The 22146-nt window shown below is 43.3% G+C and overlaps 1 protein-coding gene across 2 annotated transcripts in view; it reads right to left on the bottom strand.

Annotated features, from left to right (window-relative positions):
- Positions 1 to 22146, bottom strand: part of gsg1l (gsg1-like) — a 38701-nt gene that overhangs the window by 2163 nt on the left and 14392 nt on the right. Inside the window, exons 2-4 of one of the 2 annotated variants that reach the window (XM_026163975.2) lie at positions 18451 to 18498; positions 5351 to 5503; positions 2207 to 2318 (exon numbers count right to left, since the gene is read on the bottom strand). In XM_026163975.2, coding sequence (XP_026019760.1) covers positions 2207 to 2318; positions 5351 to 5503; positions 18451 to 18498 — 313 coding nt within the window. The remainder of the gene's footprint in view (positions 1 to 2206; positions 2319 to 5350; positions 5504 to 18450; positions 18499 to 22146) is intronic. The other variant, XM_026163976.2, reaches the window with a different exon arrangement.

Here is a 22146-nt window from a genome sequence, read left to right as displayed (position 1 = left end):
TTGAGCAAACAGTGTGGGAAATAAATGCTCTACAGCACAAAAAAAAACAGGCAGAGGTCTTTAAACACGCTGAGCAAGAAAACCACGAGATAAAACAAAATGACGCATAAAATCCATCACTTTTTATCTTGGGACAACAGGAATCCATAGTGTGATGTAATTTGGATAATACACTATAAACTCAATCACTTTTCCTTCTCTTTTGTAGGATTATGTTTATAACTGAACCATTACTGTTCCTCAGAGGAAGCAGAGAAACTGTTTAAAGGCAAAACCAAATAAACAATATGAAATTACAGCAATAAATCTTCACGTATAGCACCGCAGTGAAGCATATAACAAGTCACCGCAACGTAAAACATATAAATTACCCTCAGTCGATGACACCGTTTCTTTATTTCTTTTGTTTACTGATTACATTTCAGTTTTACACCCGATTACTGTTGGAGCTACAAGCTTATTATAGTCAACGTTTTAGTTCGTTAACATTTAATATTACAGTCTGACAAATCTTTGATATGTTTATTAAGTATAAAATGAAAAATGAATATTTTAATATATGTCCTCCAAACACAGTAATCATTAAAAAGACTAAAACTAACACTGAACTAATAAAAATGAATTTGAAACCTCTGTAGAAACTAACTGAAACTAAATTGAATTTTCACACCAAGCACCAGACGTTTATTTTTAAGCATTTTAAAAGGACATCGCTTTACATCCAGCTAGCACCTGTCAGTCAAAAAGGCCACGCCCCCAGCTTTAAGCCTCAACAATTTTGTTTTTGTTTTGTGTGTGTGTCTGTGTTTGTTTTTTTGTTTTAAATCAGACTGTAAACATGTTTGTTTCGCTGTAGTTGGACATTTTAACATGGGAGTCTATGGGGACTTGCTCCTAAAGCCCCTGCTGGGCACTAGAGGAACTGCAGTTTTTACTGCCTCCCTGAGTTTTGTTTCTCACCAAATCCCTCCTGAGCATGTCTGCTCCGTCAGCCACACACCGTACCTCCACAAGCTCCGCTGCCTTTTCTCAGGGGATTTTTCTTTGTCTTTAAATATGATTCAAATGAAAACCAAAGAACCAGAGGTAGATGTGGTGGGGTTATTAAAAAATATCCAAAATAATTTGGACTATAATGTCTTTAACAACATAAATGAAACAGACTCCTCTTACTGCAAAGCATAAAGAAGATCCTCACAGTAGAGGCGTAACAGGGGTTACGCTCAGTCCTGATGAGTTTGTCTGAACGTGACACAGAGGTTGTTTCCCCGTGAAAAAACACTCGGCCTTTTCTGTGTCTTCAGCACAAACTGTTCTAAAAGCACAGAGCTAGAAAACCTGCCAGCGACCTCCTGCCAGCAGATGAAGAGCTGCTTTGTTTGTGTTTTTTTCCCGTCTTCATATTAAGCGTTTTCTCTTATTTCTATAACACTGCTCGTGCTAAAATCAAATTAAGGTTATTGCTTTCAGTGGAGCTTTAAGCAGAAAGTTTGAGTGCACATCAAGCGTCCATCATCGTTTCATTCATCCTGAAGGAGCGTTTTGGCCTTCTGTTCCAGCAGAGGTTAATCCTCCTTTCCACTTTAACGATCCTGAATGGCTCCCTCGTGGTGGTAAATGGAGGCTTTCGCTTAAATGACTAACACTGAAAATCTTTCTATTAACAGGAGCAGGTGTTCTCGTTCCAGGTGTTTCCCTCCTTCTGTCCTGTTTTACTCGTGTTTGGATGAAATCCATGTTTGTGCTTCTTTATTTCTGCTCATCTGTATCACTTATGCACCTCTTTATAAAGGCACAGTCGCTTCTTCTCTCTGTTCAAAAAAGGACTTTGTTGGAACTCAGCAGCTGCAGCTCAGCTTTCAGCAGAGAGCAAAGACAATTATTAACAGCAGCTCCCTGCGTACCTGCAGACCACCTGCTGACAGGCTGCTGCACACCTCCACCAACAGTCATTACAACGAGGTATTTGGAGACGTGATGCGTCTGTCTGTGAACATCTATGTGTCATTTTGTTGAATTCTTACATAAATATGGACTCTGTGGCCTGTCAGACACATTCCATTCTTCATATCAAATATTTGGCAGCCATAACATGAAGAACTTTAACATCTTTGACAGACAGTCATTAAACGTTATTATGGACACAGGTTTAATGTTGGGGTGACGCTAGTTAGGGGTTAATGTGTGTGGGGGGCTGTGGACTGACCAGAAGGACCATCCATAGTCCCAGCTGTGAGGCCGCCAGTCTTCAGGACCCAGACTGACTGTGATCTGGAACACCTGGGTGTACATCATGTGGGCCACCATACCCAGAAGACCTGCAGCGCGCGCGCACACACACACACACACACACACACACACACACACACACACACACACACACACACACACACACACACACACACACACACACACACACACACACACACACACACACACGTGAACAAATTCATTATGGAAACCATTAAAAAGGGCTTTTAAGACACAAACCGATCAAAACATAATATTGGAGCCAAATTTACACACCGTACAGCACAGTCAGTGCCCCTGTGCAGCCATGGTAGCAGCCTGATACTGTTGCTTAAATATAATATGAAACTGATCTGCATGTGCTGTAACAACCCCCTCTGAGCAGGCTCTTGGTGACAGTGGGGAGGAAAAACTCCCTTTGAGCAGGAAGAATGCGTTCAGGCGGATCTGGTTCCGTGAAGCCGCTGAGACTGATTTCGGTGAAATGTGGAGACCTTAATTTTTAATGACTGAATCTCAGTCTGTAAACACATTTCAACATTAAATGTAATCTGATTACAATCAGTAGGTACATTTTAGTTCAGTTTTAGAGTCTCAAAGTCATTTCAGCCTCATCTTCACTCAGATACTCATCTCTGAGGTTCAGCTGTGACAGACATTTTTCCATCCCTGTGATTGATTACAACACGACCAATGATTGATCACTGATCAGTGTGTTATGTGTCTAAAGCTTTACAGGATCAGGAGCAGGAGAACGACTGTGTGTCAGCTGCATCACTGCCCACAGAGTCAGACAAATGAACACTACAGACTTTATTCTAAGCTGATAATAAACCTGTGACATAAGTGCCGTCTCCGTCCTTCCATACTGGGGACTAAATGATCATAAAAGTGCTCTTGTTAAGGACAGAAAATAACAATCTAATGTCCAGTGTTTGACTTTAATGTTCAGGAACTTTATAAATGACGAAATGAGGGTCAGACAGGCGCTTCACATTTATCCATCAGTAAATCAAGTAACAGCATGATTTATTCTAAGGCTTTTTCTGGGGGGGCTAATTGAGTTTTTAAAAACTTTTCTGGACGCATAAACACATTTAAGCATCACCATTAGACAAAATGTCTTTAACACATTAAATATTCCTGTTTTAATGAGTCCTCTTTAGTCCCAGGTCAGTTCAAACCCTGTGAGGACGGCTTGGAGACACATTAGTGTGTTTTCTTGCTCTTACATAACAACAGAAACCCTCAGCACGAGACAGTCTGCCACCATAATTACCACAAAGCAAAAACAACAGTAAATCACTGCAGCCCAACAGTAATGAATCAGAACACATGTAATGATCATAATTAGTCATTATACAGAATCAATTGAATCAATGGGCGCGCTCGTAAACATCCAATCAATTACAGAGAGCGACACAATCAGCCAGCAGAATTACAACAAAGTCAAAACGCCGCGGCGCAAACGAGTCGATGTGACATTAACAAAGGCGTTATACATCACAATCACGTGTGTGTGTGTGTGTGTGTGTGTGTGTGTGTGTGTGTGTGTGTGTGTGTGTGTGTGTGTGTGTGTGGGGGGGGGGTTTATGCTCCATATTCATCAGCTTTAAGACACCCACCATTACTTTTTATTTATTTATTAGTAAATCAAAGCTGTTTGTTGATGTCTTCACTTTTAATACTCCATATTTGTATTCCTGAACTCCACTGGAGCAGATTTGCACGAGTCACAGTTTAAATTTTCAGCTTCCTCTGATTGGCTGGCCCTTGTATACGAAGAAGGTTGAAGAAGAAGGTTGGCTGGGTGGGAGGGGAAAGGCGGAGCCTGGTAAAACAGGCGGGAGGCCTCATCAGGTGGCTGGGTTCAGGCCAACCGCTATAGGTGGCATCCAATCAGGACGCCACCTGGGTGCTCTCAGACAGCGAGTAGGCCTTTGGGTAGAGCCACAACTTGCTGGTGAGATTATGTATTGCATTTAGCACGAAGAAGTGGAAAACTTTTTAGGGAAACTTAATTTGTGGCAGTGATAAATAGTTTATGTGGCTCACAGTGGGGTGGGGGCTCTTTGCAGAAGTTTGTTTTGGGCTCCTGAGAATGCAGGGCTCAGGTGTGGAGTATACACGTTGGTCTCCTTAGATGTAGCTGCAGGTCTGAAAAGTGAAGCCGATGTAAAAGTGCTTTAAACCTGCATTCCATTTAGTGCCCACCAGGGGGCGACCTCTGTGGCTGTAAAAAGTCTGAGGCAAAGTGACCCTGGCTTCTTTTCTCTGTGACCTCTGTTGCTTATTTTAGGTCAAACTGAACAAATCATCAAGTGTCTTTTGTAAATGATCAGAGCTAATGATGTGTGATTGACAGCTCCACAGACAGATCCGGCCCTCGCTGGCTACGCCTGGTTTTTGGAGTACGTGAGCAGAGGGAAGGCCTGGATTTTTATCTCTGCTGTGTAATAGTTTTCAAAATGTCAATTACCTTTCCCTGGTGGAGAATGAGCATGAGGTTTTTACATAATTCAGAGCAGAAGTGTCACTTGTGATATGAAGTGATTAAGGGAGCGTGCTTCAGAGGTTTGCTGCATAAATGCTGTAAAATGTGCCGCTGTCCTCTGAGAGGAGCAGAGTGACGGACGCATCGCCAGCTTCTTGTGTAAGAGGTTTAACGTAAATTGGGGAAAAAATCCCTGGCACCGCCACATCCGAGGCTGCCATGGGATAACCTCTGACCCTGGACGACCTCACAAATCTGCCTCAGGCTCTGTCCGCTCTGCTGCTGATTCTCACAGCAATACTCAGAATATATGTAAATGATGCCCAGTGGTGTTTAAAGGATGTTCCTGATGCCAAATTTCACTGGACACGAATTATCTTTTGCCAGGAAAATCAACAGAGAAGAAGAAGTGAAGAATAAAAAAAGAGAAAAAATGAGGAGAGGGACTAAGAGACAAAAAACTAAAGAGTTAGATGAGGGAAAAGAGAAAAAGCAGGAAGAGGAAGCAGAAGAAGAATTAGAACGGAGGAGGAAGAAGCAGAAGAAGAAGCAGAAGAAGAAGAAGAAACGCAAGAAGAAGAATAGGAAAGGAAACTTGCATCTTACCGGACAGCACGGTGAAAACGGCGGCGAAGGCGTTGAGTTTGAGTCCGTCGATGACGTTGCTGGAGTGGAAAAGCTCGAGACACATGAGGCTGAAGCCGACCACCAGCAGCAGGATGTAGAGCACCTCGGACACCACGGACAACCACAGCACGCCTACAGACACCAACAGACCGCTCAGTCAGACAGACCTCACATAGATGCGTCCCGGACTTCTGAAGCTACGAGGGCTCAAAACGCTGGAGAGAAACTTTGTCTCCCATTTGTTCCAACTTCAGCCATTCATTCATCTGCTGTCCAATAAGCCACAAACCTGTGATGAAACTTTGATGAATTCTCGGATAATGACACATCTCTCCTCTGTAGTGAGGACAATGCACTTAGAGCTCAAAACAAGGTGAGGTTATTTGTTTCTCATCATCCCAGAGGAGGACAGGAAGGTGTTTGAGCCCTCTGGTCATAGACAGGGAAAAAAACCCTGCAGAGCTCAGAGAGACATTATAAAGGATGATGAACAGCTGTTACAACCCCGCTGTACCGTATGACATTTTTAAAGCACAGAAGAGATGTCATCCTGTAGCAGAAGCTGCCCTTGGGGTCCGCTACCACGCTTCTTTTCTCCACACGTATTATTTCTAAAAAGGCAAAAAGCTCCTCACGACACAGAATTAAACAGGATTATCTGCTCCTCTCCGCTCTGCTCTGCTGAGGATGAAGAGGAGGTAAAATTACAACCTCCAGGCTGAATTTTCAATTTGAATGTCAGTGAGTTTTGGTGCGGCGCTTCAAAACCCCCAAACTGGGAATATTGATCACTAATTTTGTCTTTGCTCTTTTCTCTAGGCAAGGTGGCAACCAACTACTGTTTCCTCTGCATCAGGATGCTAACCTTTCATCCATGTCATCGTCTCCACGTGGACATATTTCTTCCAAACGGTCTAAAAATCATTTCCGACTCCTTAATGAATCTTAACGAGCATCTTTAACTTCAAACAACTGCAAAGGAGAAGCCAGACTGTGTATTTCATGTGGTAGCACTGATTTAAAGTCAGGGAACGACACTTCCATCCACTTTAGCCAATACAGATCATTTGAATATTGGCACCATGGAGATAAAGAGGAAGAGTCTGTGTGTCTCTGCTTAGACTGCTGTCAGATAAGCAGGAGAAACCTGTTCGCATTCCAGCACAACAAATTTAGTTTGTTTGTTTTGTTGTTTAGAAGTAAACAACAGTTATCGGGTGCACTGACATCACGGTTCACACGAGCAGTGACACAGATAAGGTGGAGCTCAGTCATGTGGAATGATCTCAGACTAAATCAATCCACATCAAAAGGAAGGAGGTGGCGTGGGCATCTGACTAAAGTGCCTCCTGGATGCCTCCTAGGTCAAGTGTTCCTGGGAGGAGGTCCTGGGACAGACCCAGGACGTCTCTGCTGCAATGGGGACCTGATAATTGGTAAAGGATGGATGGATGGCTAGGGTAGACAGGTGGAAAAGGTGGAGGGATGCATGAACGCATGAATAAAAATACCTGATGGTCAAACTAAAAGAGCACCTGACTGACTCATATGACATCTGCTATTGAAGCGGAAACCAGAATCTAGCCAGCTTTATTAAGCATCTAAAGATGTTATTACCTGAAAATATAATAAAATATATAAAGAATAAATTGAACCTAAATGCACCGGTGCTTTATATGTCACGAGCTGGTGCTGCGAGACTCGTTGGGCACAGATGCCGAAGGACGCCTTGTGCTTGTGGAGATACGAGCAGGTTTGACGGCTCAGCAGAATCTGACACCCCGGAAATGCGAACAGGATGAATATCTCCCAGTACGAGCAAGGCCAGCGTGCCCTGTGTCAGTTATCAGTTCAGCGCACAAAGTGTCTTCTACTCATGTGAGTTTCTCCCAATGTGAAGTGTAAGTGCTGAGAGGAGGAAAATGAAGCACATGTGCAGCGACAGCCCAACGCTGACACAAAGAAGCAGCTCGGAAACTTTCTCTCTCATCAGCCACACGAGCAGATTTTATTCAGATGCTTCCGAGCTCGTCCTGCATCAATCCGCTTATTTAATCACATCAAACTCCCAGCGAGAGATGAAAGATGACAAGAGACGCTGCTCTGACTCGAAACCCTGTAACCGGCGTGACCCCGCAGGTCGCACGAATTTGACTCCACGCTCTCTGATTTCTTATTAGCCGCCGCTGTAATTTCCACACAGTCGATACAAACAAATTCCAGAGGTATAACCGCCTGCGGGGGAATTCAGAGTGCAACAATATTGACCAAAAACAATTTTCTCCCCTGTTTCTGTCTTATTGAATATGCACCAGTAGACTGAGCAGACTTCATTAGACTGAAGGCAGAAAATAAAATGTGCTGTGAAGGACTAAACCAACACTTCCTGATAACAGGAAGGAAGCAGCTCATCAGACCAAGTCTCATGTAAATGATATAATTACACCTTTAATTACTCTGTGCGCGCGAGTGTGTGTGTTTTCCTGAGCTTGTCAGTGGTGTGTGAAGTCAACAGTTTCTTGGGTTAATACATTTCATTTTTTGGGTTTTAGAGTTTTAAAAAACATTTTCATGTCATCAAATGCAAATTCTGATGAATTAATGCTGCTGTAACAGTTTAACCTGATACTCGATACTTGGTTTTACCTGCTGTCACCCCAGCAGGTAGGTTTGAGTGTTCCAAAGGGATTTGTGTCTTCTCCTGGGATCAAACTGGGTTTCAGTTTTATCACATTTTAGGAGTTGAAAGTGTCCAAATTTGGATGAGAGGGTGGAGTGCTAAGTGTTCGGCCAACACTAACTAGCTTAGTTATCCATAGACCGTATGGGAGCAGGACACAGACAGACAGGCCTGCTCAGTAACTTCCAAATTAATTCCTGAAATTCCTAGAAACTGGAGACTTTTGGATGGCCTGTGAGCACAGTACCAGGACCAGCTACAACTATAACCACCCGCTTCACCATCCAGCTGTCAGCCATTAAGGCCATGCCCTTTATTTCAAGCATCGAGTTTCCACGAACGGTAAAATTATCAGTAATGACCAAACATTTAATGTAAACATTTAATGACCTTTTGTACAAGGGTGTAAAAATATCTGTTTCTGCCATTGGTGGAGACTGACCAGTGACTGAGTTTCTGACCAGTTATCTAATCATATTACCTCTAATTTGGCTAATATTTAAGACAGTTGAAAAATCAGGTTCATTTATTAAATGTATCCAGGTTTTGGAAAATGACATTTTTTCCCTATTTTGCCTCTTTCAGCTTTCATTCAAGACATTTACCCAAAGTGCTCCACTACCTGTTCGGGCATTGTAGCCGTTTTTATAAACAAGTCCCCATTTTTAGAGGACCAAAAGTAATTGGACAATAGCCAAGCAGTTTCACTGCCAAGCGAGACCAAGTCCCTCATTATTCCATGACAAATTAAGCAGATTAAAGATCTGGAGCTGGCTTCAAGTGTTCACCAGAACTCTGAATCCAACGTCCAAAGAGATATCAGTGGAAGAAAACAAGGCCATTAGTAAGCTGAAAGAACAAAAATAAGTCTCTCAAAGATGCAGGAAAACCTTTAGATGTGACACACTCAACAAACTGGTTAATTCTTAAAAATAAAAATAAAATGCATTAGTCAGCTCATACTGAAAAGAAAAAACTTTTACAACAACATGCAAACCATGGATTAGACTCAAGATCAGGCAAGTCAGAAAACATCTAAAGAGTCGGCAGAGTTCTGGAAAAATGAAAGAAATCTTTGGAAAGATGAAGAAATTATGATGAAATTATAGCAGAATGATGGAACAAGAAGAGAACGGAGAACATCATCTGAAGCAGAGCACATCATATGGCGGAGGTAGTGTTATGGCACTGGACTGTGTGGCTGCCAATGGCACCGGGTCACTGGTGCCTATTGATCACCGACTGCTGATAGAAGCAGCAGAGCTCAACTTCCTGTTCAGATTCAGCCAAAGCTGATCAGGCAGAGCCTCACAGTGCAGATAATTACCCAAAGCAAAAGCAACTCAAGACTTTCCCAAGGAAACGAAATGAGATTTGATGGCCCAGTTAGCTTCCTGATCTCAACCCACCAGCTTTTCAGTTATTAGTTACAAAACTGAAAGCTGAGAGACGCAAAAAGATGCAGCAGCTAAGGCTGCAAATTTACATTTTTTTTTGGAATTTAGTGCAAACGTTCGCACAAAATAAGTCTTGGGACCAAAGACGATAACTACCCACACCTTTCTGACAAATGTAACTTGGCAAATAAGATGAGAGCAGACAACGAAGGGTCTCATGAAAAGTTAAAAGTCTGTTTGCATATGAAAATAAACAGAAGTGGCCCAACAGCTGAACCTCTTTAAACTCCAGGATGTCAGACTCATCTTACATCGTGGATCAGATGCAGCACACTTTGATGTTAAGTCAGTTTAAAGAAGTTTAGCTACACATTTGATCCTTCAGATATTTTAATATAAAACATTTCTATAGCAGATAGAAAAAAACATTTTAATCTATAATCGAATAACTTTTGTGTAGCATAAAAATACAGTTAGAGTCCAAAGCTTATTCCTTTCGATGTCCAGTGAGGCTGAACTGGAGTCTTTGCTGGGTTGATTCTGGACCCCGAGCCTCATGTTTGACACCCCTGCTGTAATCTTTTCCTATGGTACGCACGTCTGAGTCCCAGTCACAGTTTTCATAATTCCCTGTTCCAAAGAGTTTATATTAGTTTACAGCACCCATGCAGTCACCACTGATAGCCAGCTACATGTTCGCGCATCATCTGTATGTTTGATCTTAATGACACACACAGATGTAAAGAAAAATAAATGGCGTTTGTCATGTCATCTCTCAAGTGGGTCTGGTTCTGCTGGAGTGGGCGGGACTTGAATCCTGGCTTCGATTCGCTCTCGCTGACTCTTTCCGTCTAATCAAATTAAGAGTTGTTTTTTTTGTTTCACTTTTCATTAAGAGCAGACTTGGATCTGACTGAGGAGCAGCTGCGTGTTATAAAACCCAGCAGCAGGCATGTCGGGCCCAAAGGAAGGCAGATTAACATATCGTATCCTTGTGTGGGAAGCAAGGTCACCCCGCTCAATACATCATATCATCCACCTCTGCTCCATGCATCACTCCTGCTCTTCCAGATGGCATTAACAGATGAAACCATCGCAGAACTTTCATTATTAACTACCTGCTCTGCATGAAGCAGAGAATTAGAGGCAACGCCCCACATGCACCAAAATATTCCCTTTCTTCTGGATGCTCAAATATTCCTTTCATTCGCTGCAGGATATAAACAACATGAAATAATCTGCTCTTATCTGCAGTTAGGATGAATCTTGATGAGCTGCAATATTCCCTCATTATTCAGCATCCTCTTCTTAATATATTCTGCACTTCATTTGGGTTTAAAAAGAGTTTAACGTTATACAAGAGGACCTTCTCATGAGGTAAGCCTTTCATGTTCTGGTCAGGTTACAGTCGGCAAAAGCAAACTTTGGAAACGTTGCTTAAAATCTGTCTAAAATTTTGATGTGAACATACGGCCACATCCTCACCTTTGTTAGGCGACAGGCTCCAATAACTTCCATAAATCACCAGTGACACCACACAGGAAAAGACTCAGCCTGTTTCATATCAATTAATAAGTGTCACTTTGCCTCTTCCCCCTCCTTTGTCAATATAATAACGATGACGGCCTCAGGATGCTTCGAATGAATCTCAGAATCTTAAAATCCGAACACCCAGTTTAGAGATGTATTCCACTATTTTCCTCATTTTCCCATTTCTTTCTTCAACTCATAGATCAACTATGACTTTCCTTAGATATATACACTATCTACAGATGTGCTCCATTATATTTCAATTCCAGCTGTGACAGCAAACTTCTCATTGCATTTTTCGGTGGTGGGAACTGGTCTTACACTGGTCCCAGTTTCTAACTAATCAGTGCTGTAATGGTGCTGGTATTGCTGGTTTAACTAAAGTGCTTCTAGAAGCCTCTTGGTATCGCATCATGGCTGCAGTTTGACAGTTATTTAGAAGCTCTTGTCTAAATATTTGGAGAAAAGAGACATAACTTTTATTTTGATCTACCAAATACTGCAGTTCCTTTAATGTCCACTAGAGGCTCCAGCAGTAAATCTGCAAAAACTGTTTTAGTCACTTTAGTTCATTTCTTAAATTTCTTTCCTTTTTTAGGGGTGCGGCCTCTTGGCAAGACCCTGAACTGGACCTCTGGACCGTGTTTGTGCTGTTGGAGCCTTTTGGAGCATTTTTAATGACATCATCTGTCCAATAATATGGCCGCTGTGAGGTGACTAACAGGCTGTCCAAGGAGTCTGAGCTCCAGTTATAGTGAGTAAAATTTCATGAGTTTGACTGGATGTTGATTAGCACCAGGTAGCAGGTATCTGTGTCTATTTGCTGCACCCATACGTCCAAGGATCTGACACGCTACTCACGACAGCTAACATTAGCCACCCTCTGGTCCAAATACAGAACTTCGGTATTTTAAAAACAGAAAAATATTAAATTGTTCGGGGAAAACGTGAAAGATGAAGTTTAAAAGTATCCAAGGACTAAAGTCCAACCTTTATATACAGTCTATATATTTAACTGTCATCTCCTGCTACGTTTGGTAAACTGAACATATAAATAAATACACACTCTTTCCTCTGCAATGACGGCGGTAATGACTGGAATCTTCTAATCACAAGTTTTAAAGTGCTTTGAGTTGTTTTTATAATTAGACAGAGGGGTTTGTGGTAAATGCAGTTTAAAAAGCAAAACAAAAATGCAGCTATGTTACTTTTGGAAGATTGCATCAATCTTACCTGCATGGTACCATAAACTTCAGCACCAGTTGTAATTACAGAAAGGGGTCAAAGGTTAGTCCACGTGACCTTATTTAAGGTAGCATGTCCCAACTCTCCGCATACTTCCTGTAGAACGAGCTTTGGAAAGGCAGTTGCAGCTCTACAGTCTGGCCGAGCAGATGTCACAGTTTATGTGGGACATTTTTATTCAGCCTCCTTGTCTGATGTATTCAGCCGATGTCCCACATTTTGATCGGCTTCAAAGGAATTTCACTTTCCTGCAGTGAGTTTTATTTCCTGATGGATGTGAAGGAAGCAGTAAAGTAGAAGTTAACCTGGGTTTTGCAGCTTAACAGTGAAAGTTGCAGATCACCATGATTCCAGATGGATACGATGGAAGATACCACAAAGACAGTCAAGTGAGCAGGAATACTGAGACACTGAGTTTTGTCCGCTGACCTGACAGAGATAATTGGAAGCAGGAGATGGCCGTTAGAACATTTATGGAAGGCTTCCAAGCTTGAGGTCCATAGGGTACATCTCAAGGAATCAATTTTCTCACTTAACGACAGGATAAAAAAATGGCAGAAATGAATATTTTGCTAATCTAATAGCTTAAAAAAAGAAAAATCCCAGAGTATTGTTTGATACGATTAAGAACATTGTCTCTCCTGATATTCCTCATGTACCAGTCTATACTAAATCTGATTGTAATGACTTTTTAAACTATTTTGTTAATAAGGTCGCTGCCGTCAGGTCGAATATTTCTCCATCATCCTCTCAGTATCACACGTGCTTACCTCTGATACCTGCTCCTCTTTTACTCCTGTTACCTTACAAGACATCAGTGTCTGCTTGGTCAGATGAAACTGACTTCAAGCCACCTTGATGTACTTCTTCGTTAGTGTGTTTAACTCTATTGGCTCCTGCATTCTGGAAATAATTAATACTTCTCTTTATACTGGCTCAGTTTCCAGCTATTTTAAACAAGCTATTGTTGAACTAATGTTAAAGAAACCTAATTTGGACCCATCTCTTCCAAGCAGTTACAGGTATTTTCCAGTCCGGGTTCTGCAAATTACACTCCACTGAAACCGCTTTGCTTAAAGTGTCTCTGATGGCAGCAGAGTCAGGAGAGTACAGCGTTCTGGTTCTGTTGGATCTCAGCTCTGCTTTTGATACTGTTGATCACAGCATCCTGATAAATAGGCTGAAGGACTCGTTTGGGATCACTGGTGTTGTTTTAAATGGTTTATGTTGTATCTATCTGAGAGATCCTTTACTGTCTGTATGAATAATGTGTTGTCTGAAACATCAGTTCTGCCTTCTGGGGCACCTCAAGGATCCGTTTTAGGTCCGATTCTCTTTTTGCTGTATATCCTCCCTCTAGGCCAAATTATCAGACGTTACATATTTCTTATCATCTCTATGCTGATGACATTCAGTTATACTGTTCTTTCAAAGCTTCTGAGTTTTATAAATTGTCGTCTTTAAATAATTGTCTGTCTGAGATCAAACAGTGGTTAAATGACAGTTTCCTCCAGTTAAATGCAGATAAAACAGAAACCTTGATTATTGCACCTGATCACATGCTCTCAGAAAATAAGCAGCACTTCAGTTTTTTTAGACCCTTCATTTCAGTCGCGTCTCAGAAACGTATATTTGACAGTTCAATGTCTCTTGAGAAACACTAAACAACTTGTCCGGAACTGTTTTTATCATCTAAGAAACATTTCTAAACTCAGACGTGTGTCAAAGGCAGAACTTGAGATGATTCATGCTTTTATCTCTTCTCGTTTGGATTATTGTAACGGTCTTTTTACTTGTCTCAACAAATCCGCTCTGGATGGCCTTCAGTCTGTACAGAATGCAGCGGCAAGACTTTTAACTGGCACAAACAAGAGGTCACACATTGCTCCAGTTTTGGCTTCTCTTCATTGGTTGCCTGTAAATTTTAGGGTTCATTTTAAAATTTTAGTTGTAACTTTTAGAGCTCTGCATGGTGAAGCTCCCCAGTATATCTCTGACCTGCTGAAACCTCATGCTTCATCCCGAGCACTTAGGTCGTCAGGTCAGAGGCTACTGGTACTAGGTTTAAAACACGTGGGGATCGGGCTTTTCAGGCTGTGGGACTCCCTGCTGTTGTCGTTACGCGGTCTAGACTCCATCGACTCCTTTAAAAAGCAGCTGAAGACATTTTTATGCAAACATTTTTTTTCACTGTTTTATATTATTTTATTTGTATTTCTGAATTTATTCTGAAGCACTTTGTGATTTTTATCTGTGAAATATGCTATATAATTCTATTGGCAAGATGGCGGCGCGCACAGACGCAGCGGCCCGGAGCTCCTACACTTTTGTACTTTTGGTGGTACTGTGTATTATTTCACACAGTCTGGGGTTACTTCAATACAACAGAGATGATCTACTACAACTAAGCCGTGGAGATCTTCAACTAACATCCGAGTATCTCATCCCCCCGGAGATCGTTAAGCAACCCCCGGGGCTACCCGCAACAGCAAGCCGCAGGAGGAGACGTTGCGAGCGGAGGCAGAAGAGAGGCAGGCGGGGAGGCCTGTGGGCACGGCTAAAGACTGGTCCGTTTAAACCACCACTCCCGATCATATTCCTCTCCAACGCCCGTTCAATCCGTTACAAACTGGATGAAATACGACTGCAGATCGCCACTCGACGGACTTTTAATAACTGTTCGTGCATGATTTTCACTGAAACCTGGCTGGACAGCGCCATTCCCGATGCGGCTATCGATCTAGCAGGCCGCACCGCCTATCGAGCCGACAGGTCTGCGGACTCGGGTAAGAAGACTGGCGGGGGGCTGTGCATCTATATTAACAACCTTTGGTGCACGAACGTCACGGTAACGGAAAGACTGTGCAGTACAGAGGTAGAACTGTTGGTGTTAAAGTGCCGTCCATTCTATCTCCCTCGGGAATTTTCTGCCGTTTACATCTGCGCTGTTTACATTCCACCAGATGCTAATGCTAAGCTAGCGTTAGCACAATTGAGCAGCAGCATCAATAACAGCCTGGTAGCACACCCGGACAGTGTCTTTATTGCGGCTGGGGATTTTAACCACGTGGACCTGAAATCTGTACTTCACAATTTCCACCGTAATGTGAAGTGTGCTACCAGAGGAGATAGAACGTTGGACCAGGTGTACACCAACATGGCGAATGCGTACAGAGCCCAGGCTTATCCCCACCTGGGTCTGTCAGACCATCTCTCCCTTCTGCTACACCCAATATACACACAAAAGATCAAGAGCACTGGGATTACAACCAAAACCGTGAGAACATGGCCGCAGGACGCTATTCCGATGCTTCAGGACTGTTTCCACTGCACAGACTGGGATGTATTCAAGGTGCAGGACACTGACAATCGTGTCGCATTGGACAGTTACACCTCCACTGTCTTGGACTACATCTGTTTCTGTGTGGACAATGTAACAACTTGGAAACGATTCCGTGTGTTCCCTAATAATCCACCCTGGATGACACACGGAGTTCAACAACTTATTCGAACAAGGAACAACGCTTTCAAATCCGGGGACCAGGAGGCATACAGTGCTGCCAGGGCCAACCTGAGAAGAGGCATCAAGACTGCCAAGCAGCAGCACAGGAGGCGTATCGAGGCCAGGTTTGAGAACAACACAAACCCAAGGCAGGTCTGGGAGGGCATCAGGGCTATCACGGACTACAAAAGAAGAACACCATCACCCTCAGCCGACAGTTCTACTCTGGCTGAGGATCTAAATCTCTTTTATGCCCGTTTTGATAGGGAGAACACCGACCCTGTCCTGTCCCCTCTCCCCTCAACCGATCCTGCTCCAGTCCTGAGCACTCATGAGCTGAGGCGTGTGTTCCGGAGCATTAACACCAGGAAGGCGGCCGGGCCGGATGGAGTGCTGGGCCGGGTGCTAAAAGACTGTGCTGCGGACCTGGCGGACGTCTTCACCTCTATATATAACACCTCGTTGTCCTGTTCACTGGTACCATCCTGTTTCAAAGCAGCAACCATCGTTCCCATCCCAAAACAGTCAAATGTCACATGTCTGAACGATTTCAGACCTGTGGCACTCACCCCCATTCCCGCCAAATGCCTGGAGAGACTGGTCATTAAACACATCAGAGCTGCTTTTCCACCATCCCTGGACTCGCACCAGTTTGCATACAGGGAGAACCGGTCAACCGAGGATGCGATCGCCACAGTGCTGCACACATTACTGAAGCACTTGGAACACAGGAACACCTATGCACGGCTCCTCTTTGTAGACTACAGCTCGGCTTTTAATACCATCCGGCCATACAAACTCCGTCCCAAACTCCACCAACTGGGACTTAACTCCTCTCTGTGCAACTGGATTGTGGACTTCCTCACTAACCGTAGACAGAGTGGCAGAGTGGGTAAGAACACCTCTTCCACCCTTGTGGTCAACACCGGTGCCCCTCAGGGGTGTGTTCTGAGCCCTCTGCTATACACTCTCTTCACCCATGACTGTATTTCCTCCTGCGCGTCCAATCTCATTGTTAAGTTTGCAGATGACACCACAGTGCTCGGACTTATATCCAACAATGATGAGACAAACTATAGGACAGAGGTGCAACAACTAGAGTCATGGTGCCACGACAATAACTTGGTCTTAAACACCAAAAAGACCAAGGAGATCATTGTAGATTTCCGGAAGAAGGGTCATAATAACCATCTGCCTCTCTTCATTGGCAGTGAGGCGGTGGAGAGGGTGAGCAGTTTTAAATTCTTGGGGGTAACTGTGACCGAGGACCTGTCCTGGGGCAACCATATCACCTCAGTTGTACGGAAGGCCCAACAGCGCCTCTACTACCTGAGGAGACTGCGGAGCGCACACATTCCCAGATCTCTGATGTTGAACTTCTACAACTGTGCCATCAGCAGCGTTCTGACGTATGGATTTCTAGTGTGGTTCCCCAGCTGCACCAAGGCCGATCAGCAAGCACTCCAGCGGGTGGTGAAAGAAGCTGGCAGAATTATTGGAACAAGTCTGCCAGAGATCAGTAATATCTTCCCCACTCGCTGTCTGAGGAGGGTGCACAGTATCCTGCGGGACCAACATCACCCTGCGCGCCACCTTTTCCATCTGCTGCCCTCAGGGAGAAGGTACAGGTCTATACAGGCCAGAACATCCAGACTGGCCAACAGCCTGTATCCACAGGCTGTGAGGCTCCTGAACTCTCTGCCCCCCTCTCACGGACAATAACCATATCCAACTTCTTAATAGCAATGAACTGGTCTGCATTGGTGCATCATATCTTTATTCTCTTCCCCCTCCTGCCCCCCCCTTTCTTAAATAGATAACTATCATATCTGATATCATATCTCACAGTACAATAATATTGAATGGGTTGCATTGTTGTACTTTGTCATGTTTCTCAGGTCTTTGTCTGAATTTCTACGAACACTACTTGTTATGTTCTCATGTTATTGTTAAGGATTGTCTTATTGCATTGGAGTCACACTGGGTTAAATATGTACACTTGGGTTTTAAGGGGTATTTATTATTTTCTTCTTCTTTTTTTTTTTTTTTTTTTTTGGGGGGTTGTATTGAAGCCCCAAACGCAATTTCATTGTTCTTGACAATGACAATAAATAAATACTAACTACTAACTAACTACTAAATAAATTTTACTTACTTACTACTTAGTAGTTAAAAGAAGTTTAACAGTTTCAGTGATATAAAAAGGGAATAAAGAGTATATGCAGGAAGAAGAAAGAAACTTCAGCTTTTATCTCCAGAGAGAGTTGGAAAAGTCTCCTTCAGATTAAAATCACAAGGTAAACACCAAACCTGTAACCTCCACTGTGAGTTTATTTCAAGTTTGATATGTCAAAATGACCATGCAGCGTTGGTGACGTGTCCCACACAAACACGCTTGTTATTGTCATTTTAGATGTGAACTCATAACACACAAGGGCACAGCACTACAGTCGTCCAGGAGGTGAGAGGTAATAAAAAACTCTGAGAGCCCAGAATTCACATTTTTCTTAGTGCACCACAGGTGAAAACCCTCTGAAACAGTGAAAGAGTCCAAAAACGAAAGAGAGTGTGTGTGTGTGTGTGTGTGTGTGTGTGTGTGTGTGTGTGTGTGTGTGTGTGTGTGTGTGTGTGTGTGTGTGTGTGTTTGGTTTTTTTCCCTTGGCCCAGTGAACAGGTGGGGAGCGGCAGGGAGTGGCGAAGCTGCCTAATGACCATCATCACTCACCTCTCTCCGATGCCGGGGCCAAATCAATGAAGCTCCGACACTTCTCACCTGAGAGGAGAGAGAAAGGGAGAGGAAGGAGAGAGGGAGGTGTAGATGTAAAGAGGGAAGAAGAGGTGGAGGAAACAAGGTGAATCGAGTTGGGAATAAAGGGGGGGGGGGGAGCAGGTGCAGAGGATGAGGTGATTAGTGGGCAGGAGACAAGGATGGAAATGAATGCATAGGGGGGAGAGAAACGGATAAAATGAACGTTAGTGTGGCGGACTGATACGAACTGAAACCACGTCAGGCTCACAAATAAAGACACAGTGACTCAAGATGATCCTCTGCACACTGCTGCACACTGCCAGGCATTATTAAGTTGTTTTAAAAGCTGTATTAGTCACATTCATTTGCTTTTGTTCCATCGCATTAAACAAAAGATGTTTACAGCACAGAGCTGGAGTCAGGATGAAAATCCCAAAGCAGAGAACTCAGTTAAATGATTAGAACGATCTGTTGATCCATTCTCTGACAAAAATCTGAGTCATGGTCACGAGGGCAGAGACATCCACCCATCTCCACAGTCACCTCCTCCACCATTTCTAAGGGGACACCAAGGTGTCGCCAAGACACCCGATCTCTCCGGCAGTCTGACAAAACATCGCCTAGATGTCCTCCATTGTTGTGTTATGTCATGGGGTTTTTCGAATGTATGTTTGTCACAGTTTCAGATCATCAAACAAATTCAAATATTAGACAAAGATAACAAATGTAAACACAAAATGCAGTTTCTAAATTATGGTGTTTGTTATTAAAAGGAAAATAATCCAAACCTACGTGTCCCTGTGTGAAAAACCGATTGTCACCGACCCATCATTACATAAATTAGCTGTGATGTATCACATCTTTGGAAAGCTGAATTCAGTTTCTAGCCACACCCAGGCCTGATTACTGTCATACCTGTTCACAATCAAGAAATCACTTAAATAGGACCTGCCTGACGAGGTGGAGCAGACCAAAAGATCCTCAAAAGCCAGACATCACGCCGGGATCCAAGGAAATTCAGGTACAAATGAGAAACAAAGTAACTGAGATTTCTCAGACTGGAAAAGGTTATAAAGCCATTTCTAAAGCAGAGGGACTCCAGCAAACCGCAGTGAGAGCCAATTTCCACAAATGGCAAGAACATGGAACAGTGGTGAACCTTCCCAGGATTGGCCAGCTGAAGAGAATTACCCTAAGAGCGCAGCGACGACTCATCCAAGAGGTGACAAAAGAACTGCAGGCCAGAGTTCATGACTCCACCGTAAGAAAGAGACCTGGCAAAAATGGCCTGCATGGCAGAAAACCAATGCTGAGCAAAAGGAACATAAAGAAAAATATCTGGATGATCCCGAAAACTTTTGGGAAAATATTCTGTAGACTGACGAGACAAAAGCTGAAGTTTTTGGAAGGTGTGTGTCCCATTACACCAAACCATAATACACCAGCAAGTCCACCTCTGACTAGGCCGATCCAGAGTCTTCATTTTGCTTTTCTTAAGCCACTCAAAGTCCTGACCCGAATCCGATTGAGATGCTGTGACATGACCTTTGAAGGCGGCTCATGTGTGGCTGAACTATAACAATTCTGCAAAGCTGAATGGGCCAAAAATCCTCCACAGCTGTAAAAGACTCGTTGCCTCTTATCATGACTTAAAACTGGTAACAGCAGGTGGTTAGTTTGTGATATTACTCATTGCTCTGACCTAGATTTACTGCTCTTGTATTAAGGTTTGTCTCAGTGGCAGGTGGGTCACATATTAGCCTTAACACTTTGCATATGACTGGGTAGCATTAGCAATTTATATCCAACAGCATTTTTAGTTTATGTGTTTTTGAGTACAGTTTTTAAGGAAGTGCTTCGCTTTCTCTTGTACAGTGGGGCAAAAAAGTATTTAGTCAGCCACCGATTGTGCAAGTTCCCCCACCTAAAATGATGACAGAGGTCAGTAATTTGCACCAGAGGTACACTTCAACTGTGAGAGACAGAATGTGAAAAAAAATCCATGAATCCACATGGTAGGATTTGTAAAGAATTTATTGGTAAATCAGGGTGGAAAATAAGTATTTGGTCAATAACAAAAATACGACTCAATACTTTGTAACATAACCTTTGTTGGCAATAACAGAGGTCAAACGTTTACTATAGGTCTTTACCAGGTTTGCACACACAGTAGCTGGTATTTTGGCCCATTCCTCCATGCAGATCTTCTCGAGAGCAGTGATGTTTTGGGGCTGTCGCCGAGCAACACGGACTTTCAACTCCCGCCACAGATTTTCTATGGGGTTGAGGTCTGGAGACTGGCTAGGCCACTCCAGGACTTTCAAATGCTTCTTACGGAGCCACTCCTTTGTTGCCCGGGCGGTGTGTTTTGGATCATGTTGGAAGACCCAGCCTCGTTTCATCTTCAAAGTTCTCACTGATGGAAGGAGGTTTTGGCTCAAAATCTCACGATACATGGCCCCATTCATTCTGTCCTTAACACGGATCAGTCGTCCTGTCCCCTTGGCAGAAAAACAGCCCCATAGCATGATGTTTCCACCCCCATGCTTCACAGTAGGTATGGTGTTCTTGGGATGCAACTCAGTATTCTTCTTCCTCCAAACACGACGAGTTGAGTTTATACCAAAAAGTTCTACTTTGGTTTCATCTGACCACATGACATTCTCCCAATCCTCTGCTGTATCATCCATGTGCTCTCTGGCAAACTTCAGACGGGCCTGGACATGCACTGGCTTCAGCAGCGGAACACGTCTGGCACTGCGGGATTTGATTCCCTGCCGTTGTAGTGTGTTACTGATGGTGACCTTTGTTACTGTGGTCCCAGCTCTCTGCAGGTCATTCACCAGGTCCCCCCGTGTGGTTCTGGGATCTTTGCTCACCGTTCTCATGATCATTTTGACCCCACGGGATGAGATCTTGCGTGGAGCCCCAGATCGAGGGAGATTATCAGTGGTCTTGTATGTCTTCCATTTTCTGATGATTGCTCCCACAGTTGATTTTTTTCACACCAAGCTGCTTGCCTATTGTAGATTCACTCTTCCCAGTCTGGTGCAGGTCTACAATACTTTTCCTGGTGTCCTTCGAAAGCTCTTTGGTCTTGGCCATGGCGGAGTTTGGAGTCTGACTGTTTGAGGCTGTGGACAGGTGTCTTTTATACAGATGATGAGTTCAAACAGGTGCCATTCATACAGGTAACGAGTGGGGGACAGAAAAGCTTCTTACAGAAGACGTTACAGGTCTGTGAGAGCCAGAGAGTTTCCTTGTTTGAGGTGACCAAATACTTATTTTCCACCCTAATTTACGAATAAATTCTTTACAAATCCTACCATGTGGATTCATGGATTTTTTTTTCACATTCTGTCTCTCACAGTTGAAGTGTACCTCTGGTGCAAATTACTGACCTCTGTCATCATTTTAAGTGGGGGAACTTGCACAATCGGTGGCTGACTAAATACTTTTTTGCCCCACTGTATTTAGATCAGAGTGAGGATTTTGGACAGGTTGGGCTCCATGGGATGTTCTGGGATTATTGAGAGTCAGAAAGAAGTGGGAACGGTCATTGGCTGACTAATTGTCAATTACAAGTTTGTCATGTGATTAAACTTCTCTTGCTCGTGGTTGCTAACCTTCATAACTTTGTGATGTGGAGCGATACTGAATGTGTAAAAAAAG

Source organism: Astatotilapia calliptera, chromosome 4, assembly GCF_964374335.1.
Source record: "Astatotilapia calliptera chromosome 4, fAstCal68.1, whole genome shotgun sequence".
Lineage (NCBI taxonomy): Eukaryota > Metazoa > Chordata > Actinopteri > Cichliformes > Cichlidae > Astatotilapia > Astatotilapia calliptera.
The sequence above is the reverse complement of the archived record's forward strand: the minus strand, read 5'-3'. Positions and strand labels throughout refer to the sequence as shown.